Source organism: Hoplias malabaricus, chromosome 5 (assembly GCF_029633855.1).
Source record: "Hoplias malabaricus isolate fHopMal1 chromosome 5, fHopMal1.hap1, whole genome shotgun sequence".
Lineage (NCBI taxonomy): Eukaryota > Metazoa > Chordata > Actinopteri > Characiformes > Erythrinidae > Hoplias > Hoplias malabaricus.
Genome location: NC_089804.1, coordinates 10,446,645 through 10,469,977, shown reverse-complemented (window position 1 = coordinate 10,469,977; position 23,333 = coordinate 10,446,645). Strand labels below are relative to the sequence as shown.

The window sequence follows — 23,333 nt, the reverse complement described above, 5'->3', positions numbered from 1 at the left end:
TAGTCAAAATAAATCACATTAATGTCCAGACCCAAGGATCTGTCTTCTTTCTGTGGACCTGGTGTAAAATACAGATTTGGCCAAATCCTTCATTGCTCCAAGGTCCTGTCCTGATGCTTACAGGTTTATGGTAGGTGATTTTGACAGTGGGCAGAAGTTAGCACTGGCATTCTGATTAGTCTGTGGCTATGCTGCCTGTAAACACCAGGGTAAAGAACACTGTGTATCTATCACTAAAAATTGATTTGACTTGTGTAACATTCACCCTTCTTTCAGCTGAAAAACACCAAGATATCTTTGTCAGTTTTACACATGTCTACTGGCCTCTCATAGCAGTGCTACAGTGTCCCAAAATCTCCACGATTAAAGACTAGAAATTCTCTTTTCAAGTGATTCATCTCATCTATTATCCCTACACTGTAAAGAATGTCTGTGAATTTTACGGTGGAAAACTGTAAAACCATGACAGTAAATGACTGTAAATTCCAAAAAGGTTGGAAACAGTTTCTGTAACAGTGAAATACCGTAAATATATTTATCAGCCAAAATACAATTTTTTACATCTCTTTACTGTAAAATATACATTATTTCACTGTTAAACACACAAACCATTAGGGACAGTACAAGTGTCCAAGGACTGGGAGGAGCTGAGACTCATTAGGGAGCTCCCAGCATGCTTTGCTTCTCCATATTTTCTGTGATTTTCAGAGTTTCTTTGTTTTTTTCTTTGTCTTTTTTTTTCATAACAGAAATGTACTGTAAACAAAACAATTCTTAAATGTAAAATTTATTATTGCCAACCTTTGTCAGAGGTGTTCACATTTGGAAGATTGACCAGATGTGACAAAATTATTGTCAAACAGGAGGGCTGAGCTTTAAAGGCAATATCTACAATTGTGGGGAACTGCAGTTCTCTCTGGTTTGTTTATGTTCAGAAGCTCCATGTCTTTTAAGGTGGAACAGTATGTTTGAGGACAACAATGCCTGTTGTTTGTACGTTGCTTAAGTTGAGATTGTCTGTAAGGTTTTATCCACTGTTTGAATTATCACAGAGAAGCGTTTGTACCTCGAGCTGTTTAGCTTTGTAGCAGTCTCTGGAATTTAGAGTGGGTTCAACGTTTTGAGGGCTCTTAGCCATTTCTCTGCTGTGAGCAGAGAGTGGACTCCTAGCATGTCCTACTGAGCAACTTTGTAGTTTTTCTGGTTTACTGACACCGGGGCTTTGTAAACACATTAGAACAGCTCTCAGTGCACAGACTGGAGAGATAGCAAATGGGGAGGAAACATTTTCTAAATTTTATACAAACCTGAATGTCACATTTAATATTAAAAAGATATTAAGTTACTTTACAAAGTCACACAAAGTTTGGCTCACCGTTGTGAGCGAAGTCCAAGGTTCCTGTTCCCCTACACAAAGGGGGAAGTATCACAATAATGTGGTTTATTTATTCCATAAACTTTTCATTCTTATTTTACCTCTGTTTGAATTATTTGAATGTGCTGCGTGCATCAAACTAAAACCTTGTATCATGTTTATATTTATAAAATGATATGTATAAAATACAATCAAGTTGGCTACAGAACTCAAATGAAAATCTTTATTTTGTTCGTTTATGAGTTATTTAAAGATGTTTGTTTTACTGTATACAGGAGTGTGAATGAGAAAATTGAGAAGCTGATTTTGAGGTTTGTAAGAACACTGGCAGCAAGTGGCAACTTTTCAGTTTTGCTTAATTATCATATTATTATACTATCATAAATTAAATTTACAGTTAAATTTCACTGATTAAAATTCACCTTTTCATGTCCATTCATCTCTGGACTCAGAAATGCAGCCCCATTCTTTCTCTTTAGTTTCTGATGTAGGCGTTTTATCTTTTCCCCATAAAGTGTTTTAAACATTGCTGATGTGTAGCCCTGTAAAGCACCTCGTGAAGGTGTTCCTGCCTTTCACCCAATGATTCTGGGTAGGGTCCGGACCCACCACTACCCTGAACTGGATTAGTGGTTACAGATAATGAATGAATAAATGAATGAATGAAAGGATGTGTATAGTTTGTTACTGTCCAGTTAAGTCATGTGTTTCTAACATATTCGATTACATGATTATCAAAATAATCAGTACCTTATAAATATACTAATATAATGAGTGGTGACAACTCTACAATTGATGCTGGGGCACCCAAGTGACAAAAATGTACTTGTGCCTGAATATTACACACACCTGTGTATTGCCTCTGTGCACTCAACCAACTGGATTTAAATGAACACAGACCAAATAAAAATGTAATCACTGCTATATATGTTGTAAACTAAAGGGGGTAAATTCTATAAATCCTACCCAGAAGAAGAGAATACTGCAACCAACCTATTCTATATATACTATTCATCTCAATACAAATGGTGGATGAGCAGGTGTCTACAGACTTTTGGCCACAGTGTGTGTGTGTGTGTGTGTGAATGAGAGAGAGAGAGAGAGAGAGAGAGAGAGAGAGAGAGAGAATGCGGAGCTATCACACGGCCATCTCTCTCACGGCGCGCTCTCTCTCTCCTGACCGGATCCCTTCCACAGGGTTTTTAATGGTTTCTTCAGCGTCGAGGACCGGAGCTCCTTCTCATCCTCACCTCCTCCTCTCCTGCTGCTGTTCTCCGATGCTCCCTGTCGTCTCTCTGCATGTGTTTTCTCTCCTCGCTCAGCCTTTCGCACATACATGGTGCAAGTGAAAATGTCCAAATCGGCCGCAGACCCGCTGCCTGGCGCCGAGAGCGGCTCTCAGTCTCATTATTTCCAGGTAGGTTTCACCCGCTCTTCCGCCGCTTAACACACAGCTAGCGTTAGCGCCGCCGTCTCGCTCGAGCGGGGCTTTTTTTTTTATTCACACTAGCTCTGCAGCGTTTCCTATCACCAACAACATCGATAACTCCGGCCAGTAAACCCAGCTAATCGCGCTCTCGATCAGAGTACGGCCCATTAACGGCCGTAATGACCGCGATAAGACGCCTCATAGCGCTGCCGAAAAGCCTTGATTCCTGCCTCAATTCACTCAGTTCAATTCGCACAGATTTCTCACCGCAGTCGAGAGCCCCCCCCGCCCCTCTCTCGCACATTGCTGTAAACAATGAACCCAGAATTGACTACTTATTCCAAATTTTCGTTCCACCTTAAATTCTACTGCTGTTCCATTGCAACAGGCTCTTTGTTTCCTTAATTGACTCGAAGCTCGTTCAGGTCAACACAGGCCGAGGACTCCCGAATTCAGAAACGACGACCAGCTTCACTTCTAACCGACGTTCACCTGTAACCAGCTTTGAGACACACAAGCCCAGACCGTCTATTACTCCATTAGCACCCCTAATGGTTGCTTAAAAAGTGTCGTTTTGTCACATTTTGAAGTAAAACATGAAGCTCTACCGGCTAATTAATCGATAACAGACCTATGGTTCATGTGAGGGCCTTTATTATTATTGTGGCGCGTAATGCCTGGTCCCTGGGTTTGGAAAATGGCCCTTGTTTGTTTGCCTCAGTTTTTAGATGATTACTGTGGTAACAACACTGTAGATACCCTAAAAGAATAGCTTTTATACCCTTCACAAGCCTGTTGAGAAACACTGTTCTCAAACATCAAGTACATATACTGTTGATAAATGTATCTTAATTAATTTTATTTATTTTATCTGAATCTGTTTAATTTAAAAATGCCACCTGCTTTTCTTTATTAGAGTCAGAATTGCTGAGGGCCAAAAAGCAATATAGAAAATGAAGAAGGCTGGGTTTCAAATATAAATATTGATATATATTCTTTTACCAAAATACTTGACAAAATGGTGAGTTTAGTGTGTTCAGCATAAGAAATGTGTTGGTTCTTGTGCGAGACAGTGTGGTTTTCCTGGTAGGACTTCTTATAGTCTTCTTTGGCCCACAGACTTCAGTTCAGACAGCCCTCTCTTTGAGAATGTGCTAGACTTTACCGGTTTGTTTCACTAGTAAGACCTTAGTGGGTACTCCAGTAATCAATTTATACATAAAATATGAGAAACTTCTAATGTCTAAAAGTCTATGTAAAATGAATAAGAATAAATAAAACATTTTTGAAGTCGTGTCATTGTCAGTAATATATCTTTATTTTTCTATAGCTGCCAAGAAAGTTACCAAAGCGCAAAAGCCGCTTTAAACGCTCAGATGGCAGCACATCTTCTGACACCACGTCCAGTTTCATTAAGCGCCAGGTAAGGGCAAGCACTTTATCAGCTGCAGTGCAGATTTACTCTGTGGTATGAGAACGGTTTGGTAACGTACTGAATCTGTAATTGAAATATTATCAGCCTTTGATATAGAAAGAATCCTGAGTGTCTAAACAGTGGCCCTGCAATTGGGAGATTCAGAGTTTGATTACCGGTGATGCCTCAGCCACGAAAGTCCAAGAGAGTGCAGATTACTTCTATGATGCTGAGGGAGAAAGATGGCCATCCCTCTCCCTCATTACTCAGCACAATTGCATGAGTTACAATAAGAAAAGAAGCAATTTCTGGCTTCTCAGAGGAGTAGACGCCTTGGAGGAAGTGTGGTGGAGGAAATGTGTGCTAATCTTCACCCTCCAAGCTTGGATACATCATGTGAATTGGGTGAGACTTCGCTCCAATAGGTAGAACTGACTATCAATACACTGGAGGTGAAATTTGGTAAGAGTGTTTAAATATTTTGAAGTAGAGTAGTGAAGGATTATTCCACTCTTTAGTGTATGACTCACGCTTATGACACTTGAGAAAAGTAAACCTCTGAAATCCCTCTTAAATATAAACATGAGCAATGAGTTCAGATTCATTGCATTGCTAGTTTCAAATAATATCACAGAATTATAGTTTACATTTTGTAGGGTTATTATATAATATTATCAATTGTCAAAGTCACAACTTGGTTTGGTCACGTTACTCGTGAAGGTTTTTTCTGTTCCAAAGAAGACTTGTGCATAATGAAGTTAGACACACATATTGTTGTGTTTATTTCACATCTGAAACACGTGTATGTTGCTGAAGATAACAGGTGTGTGGTGATATTAGCTGGTAACCTACCCCAAAATCAGGTTCTGTTGCAATTCCAAAAAGAGAGGCTAGATGGCAGCAGCTGCCTGGCCTTCTGTTTCTTTTACAGCATCTTGTTACAGGAAAATCCTGTTTCAGCCCAGTTTTTTAATTAATGTTTTCAGGTCAGCCAAGCAAGCAGCAAGGGTGGTGAGATCTGGTGTTATTTAAGAGCATGTTGTGAAGTGGTTAGGAAGGAAAATGGGTTGCAGCAAGCTCAGAAAGTTCACCATGGCATGGTTCAAAGTCTTTGCCGCTCTTATATTTGCATCAGCAGGCTTCTGAAATGTCTCCTGATTGCCCATGTTTTAACTCCCTTGCCTCATGCATCTCAAATGCAAATATAGGATTATGTGGAAAGGCTTGTGAAATGTGGGCCTATTTTGGACTTCCGCTTTTGATCACAAAAAGTGTAATACGTTCATACTGTCAAAAAAGGTCCTGTGTTCATGTGCAGACGATTAGACGATGTCTACATTTCTATGTTAAAGGACTTGAAGGAAAGTGAATTCCACTTATTTTCAAATATTCTGCACAGTTCTGACTACATAGATTGCATATAAATCCTCTGCATTGTCACAATAATCAGAGTGGGTAAGTCAGTTAACTTTGATGGACACATACTCAGCTAGAATTCCTCTGAAATAAAGGGTATGGACAGTGAATTTGTTCTTCCTTTACTCCTGTAATATCCTCTCCTATTCTGGGAAGACATTGCTGTGAGGATATGAGGATATTCTGGATTACTAAAGCCATTCCATTTAATCCCAAAAGCACTGGGTGGTGCTCCATTATTCCAGAGAACACAGTTCAACTTCCCCACAGCCCAAGCTGGGAGGGGGGCAGCATTGGAGTGCAGCTGCTTTGGAGCCTTCCATTTCATTTCATGCTTTTCTATGGAGATTATACAAGCTTAATGTGCACAATTAAATGCCTGTGTCAGCAGTGAGTGCATGTTAATGTAGCTGGATTCCCTCATTATTAGGGATATTTTTAGAGAACCTAAGAACATACCTCAGTATTTAAAAATGGTGCATGATCCATGCAAAACAGCTCAGGTTAAGTGCGTTAACCAAAATGTCAGTTATAAAGACTATAATGAAAAAGTAAAAAAAAATGAACTGGTGATTTATATGGGGAAGGATGTTAATTATCATAATCAGGAGGTAGGAGGAAATTTCAATTTTCTCCCGGAATATCACACCGCCTAAAATATTAATGGTGCTCATTTCGAACTGGAGCCTGTTAGTTGATGTTGACTTGTTCACTCTCCCTGTTAGCTCTCACTCGACTAGCACTCAGTCTAATTTATTGACTTAGATCAATAAACTCATTGGTGCATGTAATAGAACACATGTAAATGAGAATGTAGCACATTAAAAGAACACCTGTAGCAGCTTAGATCCCTATAGATATGTTACCGTGATAACGCTTTTGGTCATTTGTAGTTTTACCATTATTTACAAGGTGCAAATTTCATTAACAAGGTTTGGGCATGATCTCTGAGCTCATTCCTACTGATACAAGTTTTCATGGTCCAGGTGATGTGTTGACATACTAGTGAACATGCTCTGTTTTTGCAAAAGTGAAGACACCTTATACTTAATTAACACAACACCTTTCAAATGCAACCATTGTGAACACAGGCATTCAGTTGTGCATTCACAGCGTGTACAATCTCTGTAGAAAACCTCTGAAACAAAATGAGATGCTCTGGAGATGCTGTAAATGAACCTAAGCTCACTGTGCTCAGTTCTACATTTGGACTACAGTGGTATAAAACCCCCAAGCAGTGGGCTGTGGAGCAGCCTAATCAAATTAATCATACAACATCAATAGCTTACTCCGCTAATGTTCTCATGGTTGAAAGCCCACACCAAAACGTTTCAACATCTAGTCTAAAGCCTTCTGAGAAGAGCAGCAGCTGCTAACGCCCTTAATTTTTATAAGAACTGTTGGACAAACTGGCCATTTGTGGTAGATTTGTGTGATTAAGCCCATAGTAATATATGGAAAATCCATATACATGCACATTTCAGTAGCAATATCTGTACCATTCTGCAAGATCTCTTTTGTTTCATTTTTCTGGGCAAAAAGCTTCATGCTTAGTGTGGAGTCTTGAGCGTACATTGTCACAAACTGGATACACTTAAAGCAGATTCAGCTTATTTGTGAAGCTGCTTTGTTCTCAGTTTTCTGATTCTCAGTTCATTTAACTAACTAAATAAATAAATAAATAAAAAACCTTGCTTCTGACTCAGGTGGGCTTGTCTTGGTGGATTATGACTCATCTCTGCAGGAGAAACAGTAGCATCCTCTTTTTATATGTATAGTCTTCTGTTTCTATATCTAGACTGTGTTAGTTTTGTGTGCTTCGTCAATTCCTTCTTTGAGAAAAACGGCTCATAGGCTTTAATAATACCACAGTTGTTTCTCCCCAGAATCCGATACTCAAATTAACTCTTGCTAGAACAAACGACACAACTTTAAAATCAAATACTTGTAAGTGTAATATTTGTTTATTCGCAAACTATATTCAGACACCAGCACATCTTTGTATTTTCATGTGATAGTATCTTGTGGATACTGGTTTTATAACTTAACTGACTGAACTGCATTTTTCTGCTTCCCTCAATCTAAGTAAGGTCAATGATGTTGAGTCCTGGGCTCTGGGCTGGACAGTCATTTATACTGAGAACATTACCAGCTTCTTTATTGGATTTGCAGTTGCTTTTTTCCTTATTGTCATGTTCAAAAACACATTGACAGCTACACATCCTTTCAGACCTACACCTACAGCTCTGAAGCTTGTTTCTGTTGATCAGTTTTAATCATATTTTCCTTATTGTGGAAACTTCAATCTGTCCAGTGAATTACTGTCCTACAGGGGTTAGACAATGAAACTGAAACTCCTGTCATTGTAGTGTGGGAGGTTTCATGGCTAAATTGGAGCAGCTTGGTGGCCAATCTTCATTAATTGCACATTGCACCAGTAAGACCATGTGCATCCACTGGTTCAAACATTGTGTCCTGAAGGCGGTGCCGTGTATCAGGACGACAATGCACCAATACACACAGCAAGACTGGTGAAAGATTGGTTTGATGAACATGAAAGTAAAGTTGAACATCTCCCATGGCCTGCACAGTCACCAGATCTAAATATTATTGAGCCATGTGATGATGTACAGTACCTGTGACACATCACCAAGAGAAACCATTGTATGTATACTTACCTGTACTTACTCACCTGCATACGGGTCATGTGAGAGGGAAAAGAGTACTATCTCTTGATGCTGAGTTTTACTTACCTGGTTGAATCCATTCTCCACAGAGGGAAGGGAGAACTAGCATCTAGAAGAGGGAAAATATATTATCTAATAAATATTGATATTATGAATGAATGTTAAACATGCCATGGCCGTAGTTGAATCTTGGTACAGTTGTTAGTTCATTGTTAATTTTTATTGTTTATGAAACTTGTGTATCCAAGATACAATAACTTTTACCTCTTAAGGGAATGGTATATTCTAAGGGGCGGGGCTACCTATATATATACCACACAAGGGTAAAAGAGGAAGACTCTGCTAGACCGTAGCGAGAGGAGCATAACCTAAGGGCATAATAAGACTCAATTGATTTAGTTGTCTTTATCCTTTTTGTCTCTGCTTATAGAGAATTTTGTTTTGTTAATTTTTTTGTTCACAAGGAGCGCGCGTGTATATATATTGTAAATAGTAATTTAAAGTCTGGTGTGTAAATAAAGGTGGAAGGGAACCAAAAATCGAACCTCTCGGTGTCATTTCAAGTCGACCTTATAACATCTCAGGCCTCTCGCCCGACTCTACCCATAGAGAACACCTCCCACCATTTCACTTTGCGATGGTGTAGGGGTGAGCTTTATCACAAGCCACTTTGGGGTGTTTTGGAGGAGCGAGTCAGGAAACGTTTTCCTCCACCAGCATCACGTAGAGACCTGGCCACTATCCTGCAAGAGGAATGGCTTAAAAATCCCTCTGACCACTGTGCAGGACTTGTATATGTCATTCCCAAGACGAATTGACGCTGTATTGGCCACAAAAGGAGGCCCTACACCATACTAATAAATGATTGTGGTCTAAAACCAGGTGTTTGAATGAAACATTGTCCAAATCCTATATTTGCATAATATGATGGAGTGTAGGTTTCCATTTGGATAATGCTTTGGAAAAAAAACGTTGGAAAACGTTGGAAAACGTTTTTATATATTCATTGTATTTATTTAACATACAATACAACTACAATGGAACTGCAACACACAACTTAGCAATATAGCCAGACGCATTGTGTTTAGTGTTCATTAATTACAGCATTTATCCATAGCACAAGCTCTTATTATAGCTACATTAACACATTTACTGAAAACAATCATATTGTATTGCCTTTCCATCTCAATGTTATAAAAAGTCTGTTACAAAATGTACTATACAAATACCAGCAGAAACTACTCCCCTTCAGTGAATGGTCATTTAAGGACACCATATGGATGTAAAGTCAAACACAGTGATTCTACTGTTGTTGGTCATGGTCTAGTCCTTTATCAGTTGTTTTCACCCACAGGACGCTGTTGGCTGGATATTTTTGGTTTGTGGACCATTTTTCTGTACAATACTGACACTGAGGAGTGTAAAATCCACTCCTGATCCACTTCTACCATCACAACACATACGGACACAGCATTGCCATGTTAGTGTTGAGAATGGTCGACCACCCATACTGCTTTGTGGTGGTCTTGTGGGGGTTCTGAGCATTGAAGAACCGTGTGAAAAGGCGGGGAGGAGAAAGTATGTAGAGCAACAGGTTAAATGCACTCTGTGATTGTAGAACTGTTTGGTCAGTGGATTGGAGAGGATGGACAGTGTATTACGTGATGAAGCGACTGGCTCAGATCCTCAGAGTGTGTTGCATTCTTTACAAATGTTAGAATAAGTGAGAACTAAAAACATCTTGACCCTAAATATTATATAATGTCTGTGTGCCTGAAAAAGCTCCACACGTTCTCTTGCCAATCGCACTCCAGAGCGTTTAAGGACATTATCTGGTGCAAGACTACAAGCCAAACAGAAGGCATCTAATGTGTGAATTATTAAATCTCTGACACCTAGCTAAGCATGCGTTGCATTACAAAATGCTCATGTGTTGCGATTGTATTCCACTTTTGGGGCTGGAGGAACAGATGATACTGCAGCTTGTGGAGAGAATAACCGATGCTTTGTGCAAGACATAATCAGTGTTAGTGAGCCACTGTTATTAAGTCTGTCATAATATTACCTGAATGTATTTGTTTTTGTCTCATATCAGTTCTTTTCCCCAGCTGTTAATATTTTAAACATATGTTGTTTACTTCAGACGAGTTGAAGCAAATACATCTACAAAGAAAGCAAAAAAAAGAAACATTTAAGACTTAAAAATGTATGGGTCCTACTTTAAAACACACACAAATTCTGGTTCTGTAACACACAAACCAACTGACATAAACGTTTCATACAGGAATTATAGGTTGTTCAAAATGATTTCAAATATTTTGTACACTTTGTCATCAACAGTAAAACCTCCATTCTTTTGAAAGGGCTTTACGTAAGATGCTGAGCTATTTTGAATTAATGTCTCATTAAAGATTTTATTTGAAATCGGTTGCAATTTCAACAGCTTGGTACTACATGAAGTACTTATTTAGGTTACATACACACACACACCCCTAGGTCCCAGGAGAGGCAGTTAATGATGTGAAGAGGTAGGCGAGATATATAAGGGGGCTGGGATAGCGATCAGTGACAATGGAGGTAAGAGGGAGAGTAGGTAGTGATTTTTTTCCTGGGTGGAAGGACCAGGGAGAGGGAGTGAGCATATTGATATTAGAGCATTCTTAGGAATATTGCTGATATGCACATTATGAGTGCATGAAAGATTGCTGAGGAAGAACACTGTGTACTGTGGACACAGAGTGAGTATATCTTTGTGTTTTACTTTCCATCTGTCTGTTCTTTGAAAAATTAACTACATTTTATTTCAGATTTTCTGATAATTTGCCTGGTTTACTTTAAAACAGACGGTTTATATTTTTTAGTGGCTTCTGATTATTATTTTACATTACAGACGCTATACTTTACACATTATACTATAAAGTTGGATAGAAATTTAGTGGGTTTTTTTGGGTTGTTTGGGGTTAAAATTCATTCATTCATTCATTCATTCATTATCTGTAACTGCTAATCCAGTACTGGGTCGCGGTGGGTCCAGAGCCTACCCGGAATCTCTGGGCGCAAGGCAGGAACACTCCCGGTATTTTTACAGTGAGATGTAGGTTATTTAAAATTGACACAATGTGCAGAATATTATATTTTATTGTTTGCCTATATATTTTTTTCTTTTCGAATGATGTCATAGACTATGCCCATATATTTGTTGTTACCTCTTTGCTTCTACTTTAACGTGTACCCAGTGCTGACAAAGGCATTCAACTGTGCACACAGCTTGTTTAACCTCTGTAGACAAACAGAGTCCAACAGAATTGAATGCTCAGAAGCTACACATGAGCTTTGTTTCCCCCTGACCAATGCCAGGTGTGGCCCAAAGGAGCACAAAACCTCCAGCACAGTTTTGTGAAGCAGTGGAACTACATTTTCTGGAGTGCAGGAGGTCTGGCAGCAAAGGGATGAGTTGGAGTGGTGTTTGTTTTCCAGAAAAAAAAATCATCTCACATCCGTACCATACCACACCGATGCTCTTTTAGTTGAGTGCAATATAATCTTCACAGAAATGTTCCAATATTTACCGTAACGCCTTCCAGGAATCACAGAGCCTGTTACGTTCAGCAAAGGAAGGTCAGGGTACCTGTTAATACTAAGACTGGCCTGGATAGCATTTCACATAAAAAAACCCAGTGTTGTCTCCAGTTATTGAGCTCAACTGTGGAGTTAATTGATATTTATATAATTTCATAATGTACTTTGGATATGTTCATTCATTTTTTATTGAATAACATTTTACTCAGCTGAATATTTAATTAAATGTAACTTTTGTTTTATATTGGTGAATGTGTGAGTGTGTATTGCCCTGCAACGGACTGGTGCCCCCTCCAGGGTGTGTTCCCGCCTTGCGCCCAGTGACTCCAGGTGGACTCATGACTCACCGCAACCCTGAATTTGAAAAGCAGTTACAGACAATAACTGAGTATTTAATTTTTTTTATTTGTACAACAAAGCTTTTACACGTTGATACAGCCATTTTAAAAGTGCATGTCTTTATGGTTGAGATTAGACCGATCTACTCTACAATGCCTGAGTGTTTTGTTATTGTTAGTTAAAGTGAAATCAAAGTCATATTCCAGTGCTAAAGTAGTGCCCAAAATTTAAATTCTGTTGTGACAACTTCTCTTGTGGCAAATCTCTTTGAAATTGAAGATGCAGTGAATTATTTCCGTGTTTAATGTGCATGTAGTCCACAGTAAACAACTAAGACATTCAGCTAGCCTTTTCAGTGTCTCCAGTGAGTCCCAAGCAGCTTCATAATCCCTATGTAGTGCTCTATGTAGGTCATGAAATAACGAATGGAGAAGCCATAGTTTCATGCCGTGTAGGGCACTATGTAGGGAGAAGGGATTTGAGATTTGACTCTCTCAAATAGATTCTTCAACTTTTGAACGGTACAATATATACTGACAAAATTTTAATAGTTTATTTGAACAATACTTTCCAATAATTTAGGAACTGCTTAGATTTAAGAAAAAAAAAACAGTTCTTAATCCATTAACATATCAAAGTCCTCACTGTCCATTTGTACATAAATATGACTACATGGACTAAGGAATATTTTGGAATTTACGTTTCTTTCTGCAGCAACCCAACCCAAGAAGAAAGGCATACATTACTTTAATGCAGAAATACTTCTAAGTCCTCTGAGCCCAAGCTAAAAGAAAGTAGAAATGTGCTGTGGAGATGATTCCTTCTTTCAGCTTTGAGGCTGAATTTGAATGGAGAAGGAATCCATTAGCAAAAATGCAACTATTAATATCCTCAGTTCCCAAATGATTAAAAAGTGGAATTGAATTGAAATGCAAAAAGGTTGAAACCAGCTTCTGTCTGGAGTTCATCTGGAGGAATCAAGTTCTTCAGTGAAAAATCATTTCTATGTTTCTACACTTCAAGAGAAAGTTTTGTAATTTATTGTCATTTATTGTAATTTTCCATAAATATGAGGAAATACTTGTTTGTAATTGTCCAAAATGTCAAAATATTGTATTGTACCTACCAAATAATTAAATATATGAATGTCATTCTTAAACAAAAATTACAGCCACACAAGTCTTCACACACATCTTATGTACACGTGAGCATTTGGAATACAACAATGAATGAACTTCTTATCAGTTTGATACATTTTCCCTTTCATCCTCCCACTGGTTTCACTCTGAATACTTAACGAAAGTAAAGATAAAATGTAAAATGTTAAAATGTGTGTTTTTGGTGTGTAAGGCAGAATCTAGTGAAGAGAAATACAGTTCTGAGAACAGAAGTTGGGGGAGGTGTGCAAGAAAATGAGTGTGAAGCACTGTAGAGCAGCTTTTGAAACAAGTGCATGAATAATGGATGTGGAATGGCAGCTCTGACAGTTCACAAACAGCCATAACATCATTAAGGATCACTTAGCCCCAGCACTTCTGATCCACACTGTCCATAAATGCAGGGAGGGGCAGTGTGTGTGTGTATGTGTGTGAGAGAGAGAATGCAATCTGACCTGGGTAGTAAAAGGCTAGAAGATTTCCATGTCTGATTCTAGTGCCACACTTCTCAGAAAGGTAAGATTGTGTGTGTGTGGGTTAAGCCTGGACAGTAATATAAATAAATATTCATTATTGCAGTACTTGAAATTGTAGTATTTAATAAATGTATATTTGTATGAAGTATTCTCTTCTGATTTCACAGTACAAACTCATCACTGTTCATCAAAATGACTAGATTCAAAGTTGATGTCCCAGAAAGATTTCCCCAGTGCCTTAAAAATGCCTCGCTCTACATCTGCATTCAGTATGCGCAGATCTTTGCTTATTATTCTCTGCCTCTACCTCCATCCTCGGCAGAACACCTGCAGCTCAGGTTTGTGATGTAAGAAACCCTGGCTTTCTGATTTCACGCATTTGAGGCTGTGTATATATTTTGTCTTGCCCTGGTGCACGTCCACTCTATGTCCAAATTAATTTTAGACAGCTTTTCATCTGGTGTTTGTTCTGAAATATATTATGTTAATAGCGAAATCACTTCTTTTCTGCAGCCACAGTTCCTTTGAAGATTTGATTGCTTTCTGCTACAAGAGCAATAAAGAGGTCAGGCCTGACAAGTACCACTTCAGATTTTCTGTGGACATTTGACAGCGCTTCATCATTCCAGGGCCCAAGGTGTGGGCACCTTATATACGTCTAGTCTGAACTTCACACCAGGAACCCTTAGACACCTTGTGCGGTTGCTGAAGAGCATTACATTTTCTTGCAATTGCTTTTCCTTGGGGCTTGTACAAGTTGTGTGTGTTCTCAAATGAGCACTTGTACCAGGAAAGGGAACATCTTAAAGTAGCTTCCTGATTAGAAGTTTATATCGATTATTTTTATTCTGTTATGTCCCCACTGTGTGTTCATGTACTTTTCCTTTAAAACCACGCTACCAAGCTTTAGTCATGTGATCTGCCACATGGAATCAACCTAAATGCAGAGACCGACCAAGCGACACGAGCAGCTCGTACCAAAAAAAACACAGCATCTGTGGTTTGGACGTGCTGTGTTTTGACTATAATTTAAATGACACTGAACAAAAAGAACTCAAATGTAAACGCTGAGTAAAAACAGTTTCAGTGACCAAAGCACAATCACACACCAAATATAAACAGTGCTCAAAGAACAAGAGAGGAACAAGCTGAAAGCAACATTAGAAAATATATCCCATGTATAATACTGGAGCACATTTATAATACAAGCCTCGTCACTGAACTATGAGGGTCAAAAATGCAAACACAAAATAATCGTTCATTATTCGTAATTGTGGGAAAATCTACAATTAATCGTGATATTGATTTGCGCTCATATTGCCCAGCTCTGGCCTGTATTATGTGTGTGTGTGTGTGTGTGTGTGTGTGTGTGTGGTATGGTATGACAAATATAGTAAGATCTGGTGGAGTTCTGTGAGTGATTCTAATGTCAGTGAGATCTGTGTGTGTGTGTGTGTGTGTGCCCTCCCAGTGTGCCCAATAGACTGTTTAATTCACACCTGTGTCTGGCACTGTTTGTTCTCCTCTGCTACTGTAGCCAGGCTCCTTGTCTAGATGTTCCATTACACTCATTCCTGCTCCTTGTTTCTCAACACATTTCTCTCCACAAATTTGTGCATAAAAATTATTTGTTTCTAAGTTCACTTCATGTCCTTCTCTCTCTCTTTTATTTATTTATTTATTTATTTATTTATTTTTTAGATACTTCTACTTTAAAGTTTCTTACAGATTTCACTTACTTTCCCCTGGCTCCCTCCCTGGGCTTGTTACTGCAGTGTTGGCTGTTGGAGCAGAGAGCTGGTGAGAAACGGATCCCTCATGTTGTCTAGCACACAGACCCTGAGGAGAGGATGCTCTCTCTGTTGGCCGTCACCGCCACTGCAGGAAACTTGCCTGGCCTCACTGCTGCAGAAGAAATAAGGCGTTCTCTGGCCATTGACTAGGGGTGGGCGATATTGTTTTTATGAAAAGCGATCGATAATCAGAATAAGGTTTTTTTTAAGTGCTCCACGTGGGCTCCTGTATATGGAGGTGGAGTTTTTATTACCAAGATATTGCCGGTTCCCGTCCTGACAAACTATTATGGGAACTGATCCTGCTTAGCTGGATGTATTAAAAAATGCATTGTGTGTCCACATATTTGTAGACATTCCGTATAATTATAATGTAAATTAATTCCAGCAATATTGTTTTTAGCTGAGTGATCAGTTTTGTAAACTTTTTTGCCCCAGCCCTTTCTTTAGGAACTGTGCTGTTTTTTCCGAGTCACAGATTCCAGAGTGCTCAGTGTGCTCATGAACAGTGAGAGTTGTGTTGAATTGGCACAGCCTTTATCTTGAGGCATTATTTGTGTTGGAGTGACATGAAATGACTCTCCCAGTACTATTTTCTTTGTTGGATTGCACTAGTACCTGAAGTAGTATATTAGGACATACTTGCTTTCAGCAGGCATTTGCTGAGAACATCTTGGAGCATTTGCACTCCTGCTCTCTCTCTCTCTCTCTCTCTCTCTCTCTCTCTCTCTCTCTCTCTCTCTCTCTCTCTCTCTGTCTCTCTCTCTCTCTCTCTCTCTCTCTCATTTCCTCCCCTCCTTTGCGCTGTGCTGGCTTTGTTTGAGGCTGTTATTTAGAGCTGACAGAATCAGGGCTGAGGTTCCTCTCTAGAGCCAAATATAGGAGAGAGTGAGCATCTCTACCTAAGGCTCCCCACCAACACGATATAAGATTTCAGTTTCTTCCACCTCCAACTATCCATACGTTCTGGTGTCACAACTGGAAATGGGCTGCCACAATTTGTCATTATCATGTGATTTACCAGTGCGATCAGGCAGTTTGCATTTTTGTTCATTTTATTCATATTGTGCATGTATTTTGAGTCGTATTCAGGAGCTCATCGGATGCTGCACAGTTGCGCTGGTCATCCTTTCATCCGTCATCACTGGGCTCAGGATACAGTTGGCTGGGTGTTTTTGGTTGGTGGATTTTTATCCGTCCAGCTGTGACATTGAGAGGTTTAAAAACTCCAACGTCACTGCTGTTTCTGATCCAACCTTACCAGCACAACACACACCACACAACCACCACATCAGTGTCAGTGCAGCACAGAGAATGATCCACCACGCAAACCATACCTGCTCTATGGTGGTTCCTTGAGGGTTTTGACTGCTAACAAACATGCAAAGTATGCAGAGCAACAGATGGAATACAGTCTGTCGCTGTAGAATTACAAAATGCTCTTATGTGGAGAATGGGGGTGGCCATAATGTTATGGCTGATTTGTGTATGTTTCACTCTAAAAAAACATTTTGGTTATGTCTTAAATACCGTCTGAATAGACACACTGGCAAAATATGGGTGATTATTAATTAATGACTAACCCTCAACAACTCCATAGCCTTGGTGCTGTCGGTCACATTAATCATCACTCTGATTGTTCTGAAGCAATGCCCTAGGACAGTTTTATTAGAAGCAGTGCATGTGCCTGCTTGTCACCTATTATAGCTGCTTTTCAGCCCTCACACAATGGTACTGTAGTGTTCTGTAGTGTTGTGTAACCTCAGGAGTGTACTCATGTTAGAATATATCTGCAGTGTGTTTGCCTGTAAGAAACTCTACCGAGATTAGCCGGGGAGACGTGAATGATCTATGTGTGTGTAAGGAAAAGGTAGAGGGGGTTGATGGTTTTGTGCTATATTTGGCTTTGCAGAGAGAACAAGTGTGGGTGTGAAAGGAGCCACGGCTGCCACAAGAGGCTTACTGCCACTGCCTCTGCTTTTAGAGAAACACGGAAACAGAAATCTAGCATCCTCACACAGCTGTGTCAGGGCTTGGGGGAGGCATCGAGGGGTTTCATGCTTGATTATGCCAGAGACACTCAGTAGGATCCTTGTTAATGAACTTCAAGCCCAGAGTCACCGTAGTGTTAATTAATAAACTTGTGTTTTATGTCAATAGCAGATCGCTGAATGCTTTTACAGGCACAATAATCACTTAACATCTCACTATAGTTATTTAAGTTGGCCACAACTCTTTTTTTACTATTACGCTTTACAATTTTATGTTTGTTATGGCAAACAATTAAAATTGAGGAAAAAAATGATGGTGTGAATATACCTCTAGAGGTCAGCAATGAGTAATGTTTATTTAACTGAGCTTAAGCTGTTCTCAAAAGTAAATGAATTGAGAATGATGGTGGTGATAACTACCTTTGGCTGTTTTATGCATTATTACGCAGTTTTATAGGCCGTGCTGATGGTGGCTTTCATTGTTGTAATTAATTAATAATTTGAGACTGTCACATAAAGTCTAGCATGATTGATTTCCTTCTGAAGTGAAGGTAAATATTGTGTGATTCTGCAGCTGAAAATAAAGTACCTTATTTTAAATGACTTATGCTAGAAGTGATGGATATGACAAAACAACATATCAGAGGAGCTAAAAGTATTTTTATCGTCATCTTCGTCTTTTCCACGTGATCCATTTCAGGGTCACGGTTAAAGGCATTTTCACAATACTCAATAACATAATAAATTGAGACACACATAGAAATGGTGAACAAAGATTTGCATTCAGCATTTCATATACTGTGAAACACAAATTCAACATGGCAAAGAACTGCCAACTACTGCAGGAAAAGGAAATTTGACTGACACACAAAAGGACCAATCAGAAGTTTGCAATTTTGGCATGACATGTAAAAGGAGGAACTTTGGACCAATACCAGAGCCAGCTTTAAACAATACATTGAAGTGCGTATATGCAGAGGTAGAGAGCCAATCGGAATGCAACTGGCAGAACCCTGACTGTGAGGCCAAATTAACACACTGAAGGTATCAGACTCTCTGACTACTTGTGGGTGGAGCATCTGTGGCTGAGGCTAATTTAAGCCAAATGTAAATACAGGTTTTGTAAATATCAGTGAGTAATGTCATGATTATATTTATTATGACAAGGATAAGAAATCACTATATTGTAACACGAGTTATAACACGTTTAACAAGTTTATTTTTACTAAGCAGTCTTTTTTTAGTTCGCACCAGGTTAGGAATTGTTTGCAAGCATTAAACAAAACAATAAGCAATCTTTGTTTTGTGAACAGCATAAAAAGTTTGATACTGTGCTAAATTCATCAAACCATGTTAGGGCAATTATTGCTTGTGATTTTCGTTCTTTATGCACAAACTAGCACTAAACACACTTCATATTCAGTGAGAGCTGCATGAGGGATGGCACTGTTAAACACTGTTTAGTGTTAAAATATATTTCCGGTCCATGACCTGTGTCTTTGTCAAAGATGTGTGTCAAATATATTACTCTAGTCAAGCGCTCAAAGGAAAGTGAGAGGAAATGATGGATGACCCGCTGTAGACGCTGCCCAATTAACGGCCCCCGCTGTGCTTTCTGTGGAGCTGAAGTATGTGCGTATGCAGAAGAGCAGTTTCTATAGTAAATCTAAATGTGGCATGGTGCTTAATGCATGTTAGTAAACATACTGAAAACACTGCATATACAGCAACATCAGCTGTTTACAGGCATGGTACTGTTTATATTGTTAAGCGATATTAGGATCTCAGTTTACAGGCCCATTAAAATGACATCCTTAAGTCTGTCATCCAAATATGCTAATCGTTTACATCTGATGTGTAGATGTGCTATACCTTACAAACACTCTGCCTGGTTACCCAAGATGTCAGCACATATAATGGCCTCAGTCTTTGTTCCACCACTCAAACTGTATCCTGCCCTCAAATTTCCCTCTTCTGTTTTCCTCCCACCTCCATCCGTCCCCACTCTCCCTCCTTCTCTCTCTCTCTCTCTCTCTCTCTCTCGCTCTCTCTCTGAGGGCAGGAGGATGTTTGTCGATGTGTGTGCTGATTCTTAGTGCTGTGCTGTGTTTGCTACATTGCTGCAGCAGATCTAGAGAACAAAAACAGTCACAATTCAAAGAAGGGTGGCAAACACTTAGCATCTTTGCAGTCACATATGCATCTTTTTTAAAGCTTGAAGATATGTAGGAGAAGACAAGGCAATACTAGAAAAACGCTGGTAATCTACTGGCACGGTAAGAGACGGTGCTGACCATGCTGTAATGAAGGCTCCGAAATGAACGCGAGGTTTGTTATGTGGCATAATAATTGTAGTGTATTGGCAGTGCATGGGTGTTACTATAGATGAAGCGACTTCATTTGATGAGTTGATCAATGAATACCATCATTGCTGTTGGTTCTGTTAAAGTGGATTTTTGCTGCTGAGGATGATAATGTGTGTTTCCTGCTTTCTTAACTCATTTACCTTTAGATTTCCTATTCAAATGCAATTACAATTATATTTACCTCATGTTATTTTTTGTCTTTTTTCTCGTTTTGTTTAAACATATCAATGGAGCATTTTTGAAATTTGGAACTTTTTCTCTCTTTCTTGCTCTCCAACTTTTTGGATTTTGTGTTTCGATAGGGTTCAGCCGATTCGTACACAAGCAGACCTTCGGATTCCGACCTGTCAGCAGAGGAGGACCGCGAGGCGTATCGGCGTGAAGCCGAGCGCCAGGCCCAGCTCCAGCTTGAAAGAGCCAAGGTCTTACTCTCTTTCCTAGTCCTAAGCTCATTTCATAATATAAAAACCCATAAACCCACATGTCCTTCAGTAGGGAAAATAATATATTTATAACAGTGCCACTAATCTATAAATATCACAGTTAAAGCATACTGTATACTTACAGTATTTTATTGTGGATTTTTTTTGTTATTGCCAAAAGCATGCCGGTAATGAGTGTGTGTAATGTTGATTATTTCTTTGTTACATCGACCTTGTCCTAATCAGCAATATTTAGAAAATTCTATTTCACTTTTGCTCTTGTTGTTATAAAAATATATACAGTTAATACCTTCTTTTGCAGTGTAAAGATCGTGGCATGTTAAAATTGATTTTAAAATGATATTGAAATGAAATGACATTTATAGTTTTTGGAGTAATTCATTTTTTGTTAAACCTATATTTTTCATATTAACATAAGTTTTCTGTTGCAGTCAAAACCTGTGGCTTTCGCAGTGAAGACTAATGTAAATTACTGTGGAGCTCTTGATGAGGACTGTCCTGTTCAAGGTGCTGCCATAAATTTTGAAGCCAAAGATTTTCTGCACATTAAAGAGGTAAGACATGTAGTCTGTTAATAGTAAGTGCATTGAAAAGCAGTTACACTGATGTTGTGTAAACGGCATGGAAGTTTTCCAACTTGCACCTCTTCCATAGAACTTAATATTGCAGAAAACAGATTTTAAATCATTTAAAGTTATGTAAAATATAACACAGTGGTTTAATGTGTTTTTTTTACCATGTAATAACTCTTTCTAACTATTAATTTTCGTGAAACATTTAATTTTGTAATAATGTATAGGAAGATTAATACACTGTGAGTTCAGTAATTCAATTAGTTTAATAAAAGTTCCTGTCTCTATTACGAGCAAATCTAACACAGGATATTGTTCTGCTGTAGAAGTACAATAATGACTGGTGGATTGGGAGGCTGGTGAAAGAGGGAGCTGACATCAGCTTCATCCCGAGCCCTTTACGACTGGAGGCCATGAGGCTCAAACAGGAGCAGAAACAGAGGTGAGAACCTCCATTCATTCATTCATTGTCTGTAAGCGTTTATCCGGTCACAGTGGTTCCGGAGCCTACCAGGAATCACTGGGTGCTAAGCGGGAACACGCTGTGGAGGGGGTGCCAGTACTTTGCAGGGCGACACCCACTCACACCTATTGACTTTTTTTTTTTTTTTTGAGTTGCCAATCCACCTACCAACGTGTGTTTTTTTTGGACCGTGGGAAGAAACCCGGAGCACCCGGAGGAAACACACGTGGACAAGGGTAGAACACACGAAACTCCTCACAGACAGTCACCCGGAGCGGGAGTCGAATCCACAACCTCAGGTCCCTGGAGCTGTTAAAACCTCCATTAGTTTCCTTAAATCTAAATGCTGATTTAGCTGTATGTATGAAGAAAATATGAATGTTTTTAGTAGTATTAAAAACATTTTTTTTGTGTAACAATAAAAGGCTCCATCAACTTGCCAGTTTCTGGTGAGAGCAAAAGTGGCAGTGTGTAAGACAAAATAGTGTCAGCCTTCCTCTCCTCTCTAGTGTTTTTTTTTTTCATAGCATTTATTAGATTTCCATCCATCCATTATCTGTAAGCGCTTATCCAGTTCAGGGTCACGGTGGGTCCAGAGCCTACCTGGTGTCATTGTGCGCAAGGCAGGAAAACACCCTGGAGGGGGTGCCAGTCCTTCACAGGGCAACACACACTCACACATTCACTCACACACTCACACCTACGGGCACTTTTGAGTCTCCAATCCACCTACCAACGTGTGTTTTTGGACTGTGGGAGGAAACCGGAGCACCCGGAGGAAATTTATTTGATTTTAAATCATTTATTTACTACTTTAGAATTTTGGAAGTGTATAACTCCATTTTATTTTTTGCTTTTTTTATGTATTTATTTATTTTTTATGTAGGTTTCCCACCTACTGTAACTACATATCTCACATCTGTTTTTAACTTACATAAGACTATAAATAGCACATTTCACCCAGTACTCTGGCTGATGATGAGGTGTCTGTCATACTATAAGGTTTAACTCCACACAATCCTGCAGCATAATCTTCTGTAAATAGTAAATCTAATAAAGAACAGTCTGAGTGTCTGTTGAGTAGCTCAGAATTCCCAAAAAAAAAAGTCCTGAGGAGAGTACAGATATCATACCATGCCCCAGAGTGAATGGTAATGCAGACATTCAGTTAATTACTTTTACTGAGTGTGGTTACTTTAAAGTGCGTTTGTTGTGGAAACACACATTCAGTTTCACATGTATAGTAAATGCTAAATGTGACACATGGGCTAGAGAAGGGTATTAAACCCCTAGATTTTGAGCTACATGTCTGAATGATGGAGCACTAGTCATTATTCCTTAAATGAATTGGAGTGGCTTTTGTGATGCAAAATTAAGCATCCAACAACTGTAACCTCATCTCACTAAGACACTCGTACAGGAATGCCATCAAATTCTCACAGACTTGTCCCATTCTCTAGTGTAAATCCTTCCCAGAATAGTAGTGGCTGTTACTGTATCAAATAAGCTTAAGGTTCCCTCTTAATGTAATTGATCTTAAAGAAATATAGGTGGAACAGGTTTCCACAAATATTAAGAGGAATACAACGTGCACACATATCAATTAAGAGCATACATGTTATAAATGCATTAAGAACAGACAAATAAGCAGATATTAGGGATCCAGATGAGAGGAACCAAAGCACACGAATAACATGAACATTGTGCTAATTGCAAATATGTATTTGTGTGGTTGTGAACCCCTGTAAGGATGGGTATGTGAAGATGAGTGTCCAATGAGGTTGGTTTTCAGAGTGACTTTAATACAGAAAGATGTACTTCAAATGTTTTTTT

General features: G+C 39.0%; 1 protein-coding gene across 2 annotated transcripts in view; it reads left to right on the top strand.

The window, feature by feature from the left end:
• The first annotated feature begins 2,438 nt into the window (after window positions 1-2,438).
• Window positions 2,439-23,333, top strand: part of cacnb3a (calcium channel, voltage-dependent, beta 3a) — a 30,734-nt gene continuing 9,839 nt past the window's right edge. Inside the window, exons 1-5 of one of the 2 annotated variants that reach the window (XM_066670162.1) lie at window positions 2,439-2,792; window positions 4,135-4,227; window positions 20,325-20,444; window positions 20,897-21,019; window positions 21,364-21,479. In XM_066670162.1, the coding sequence (XP_066526259.1) occupies window positions 2,712-2,792; window positions 4,135-4,227; window positions 20,325-20,444; window positions 20,897-21,019; window positions 21,364-21,479 (533 nt within the window). In that variant the 5' untranslated portion in view covers window positions 2,439-2,711. Of the gene's footprint in view, window positions 2,793-4,134; window positions 4,228-20,324; window positions 20,445-20,896; window positions 21,020-21,363; window positions 21,480-23,333 lie in introns of those variants that run through there. The other variant, XM_066670161.1, reaches the window with a different exon arrangement.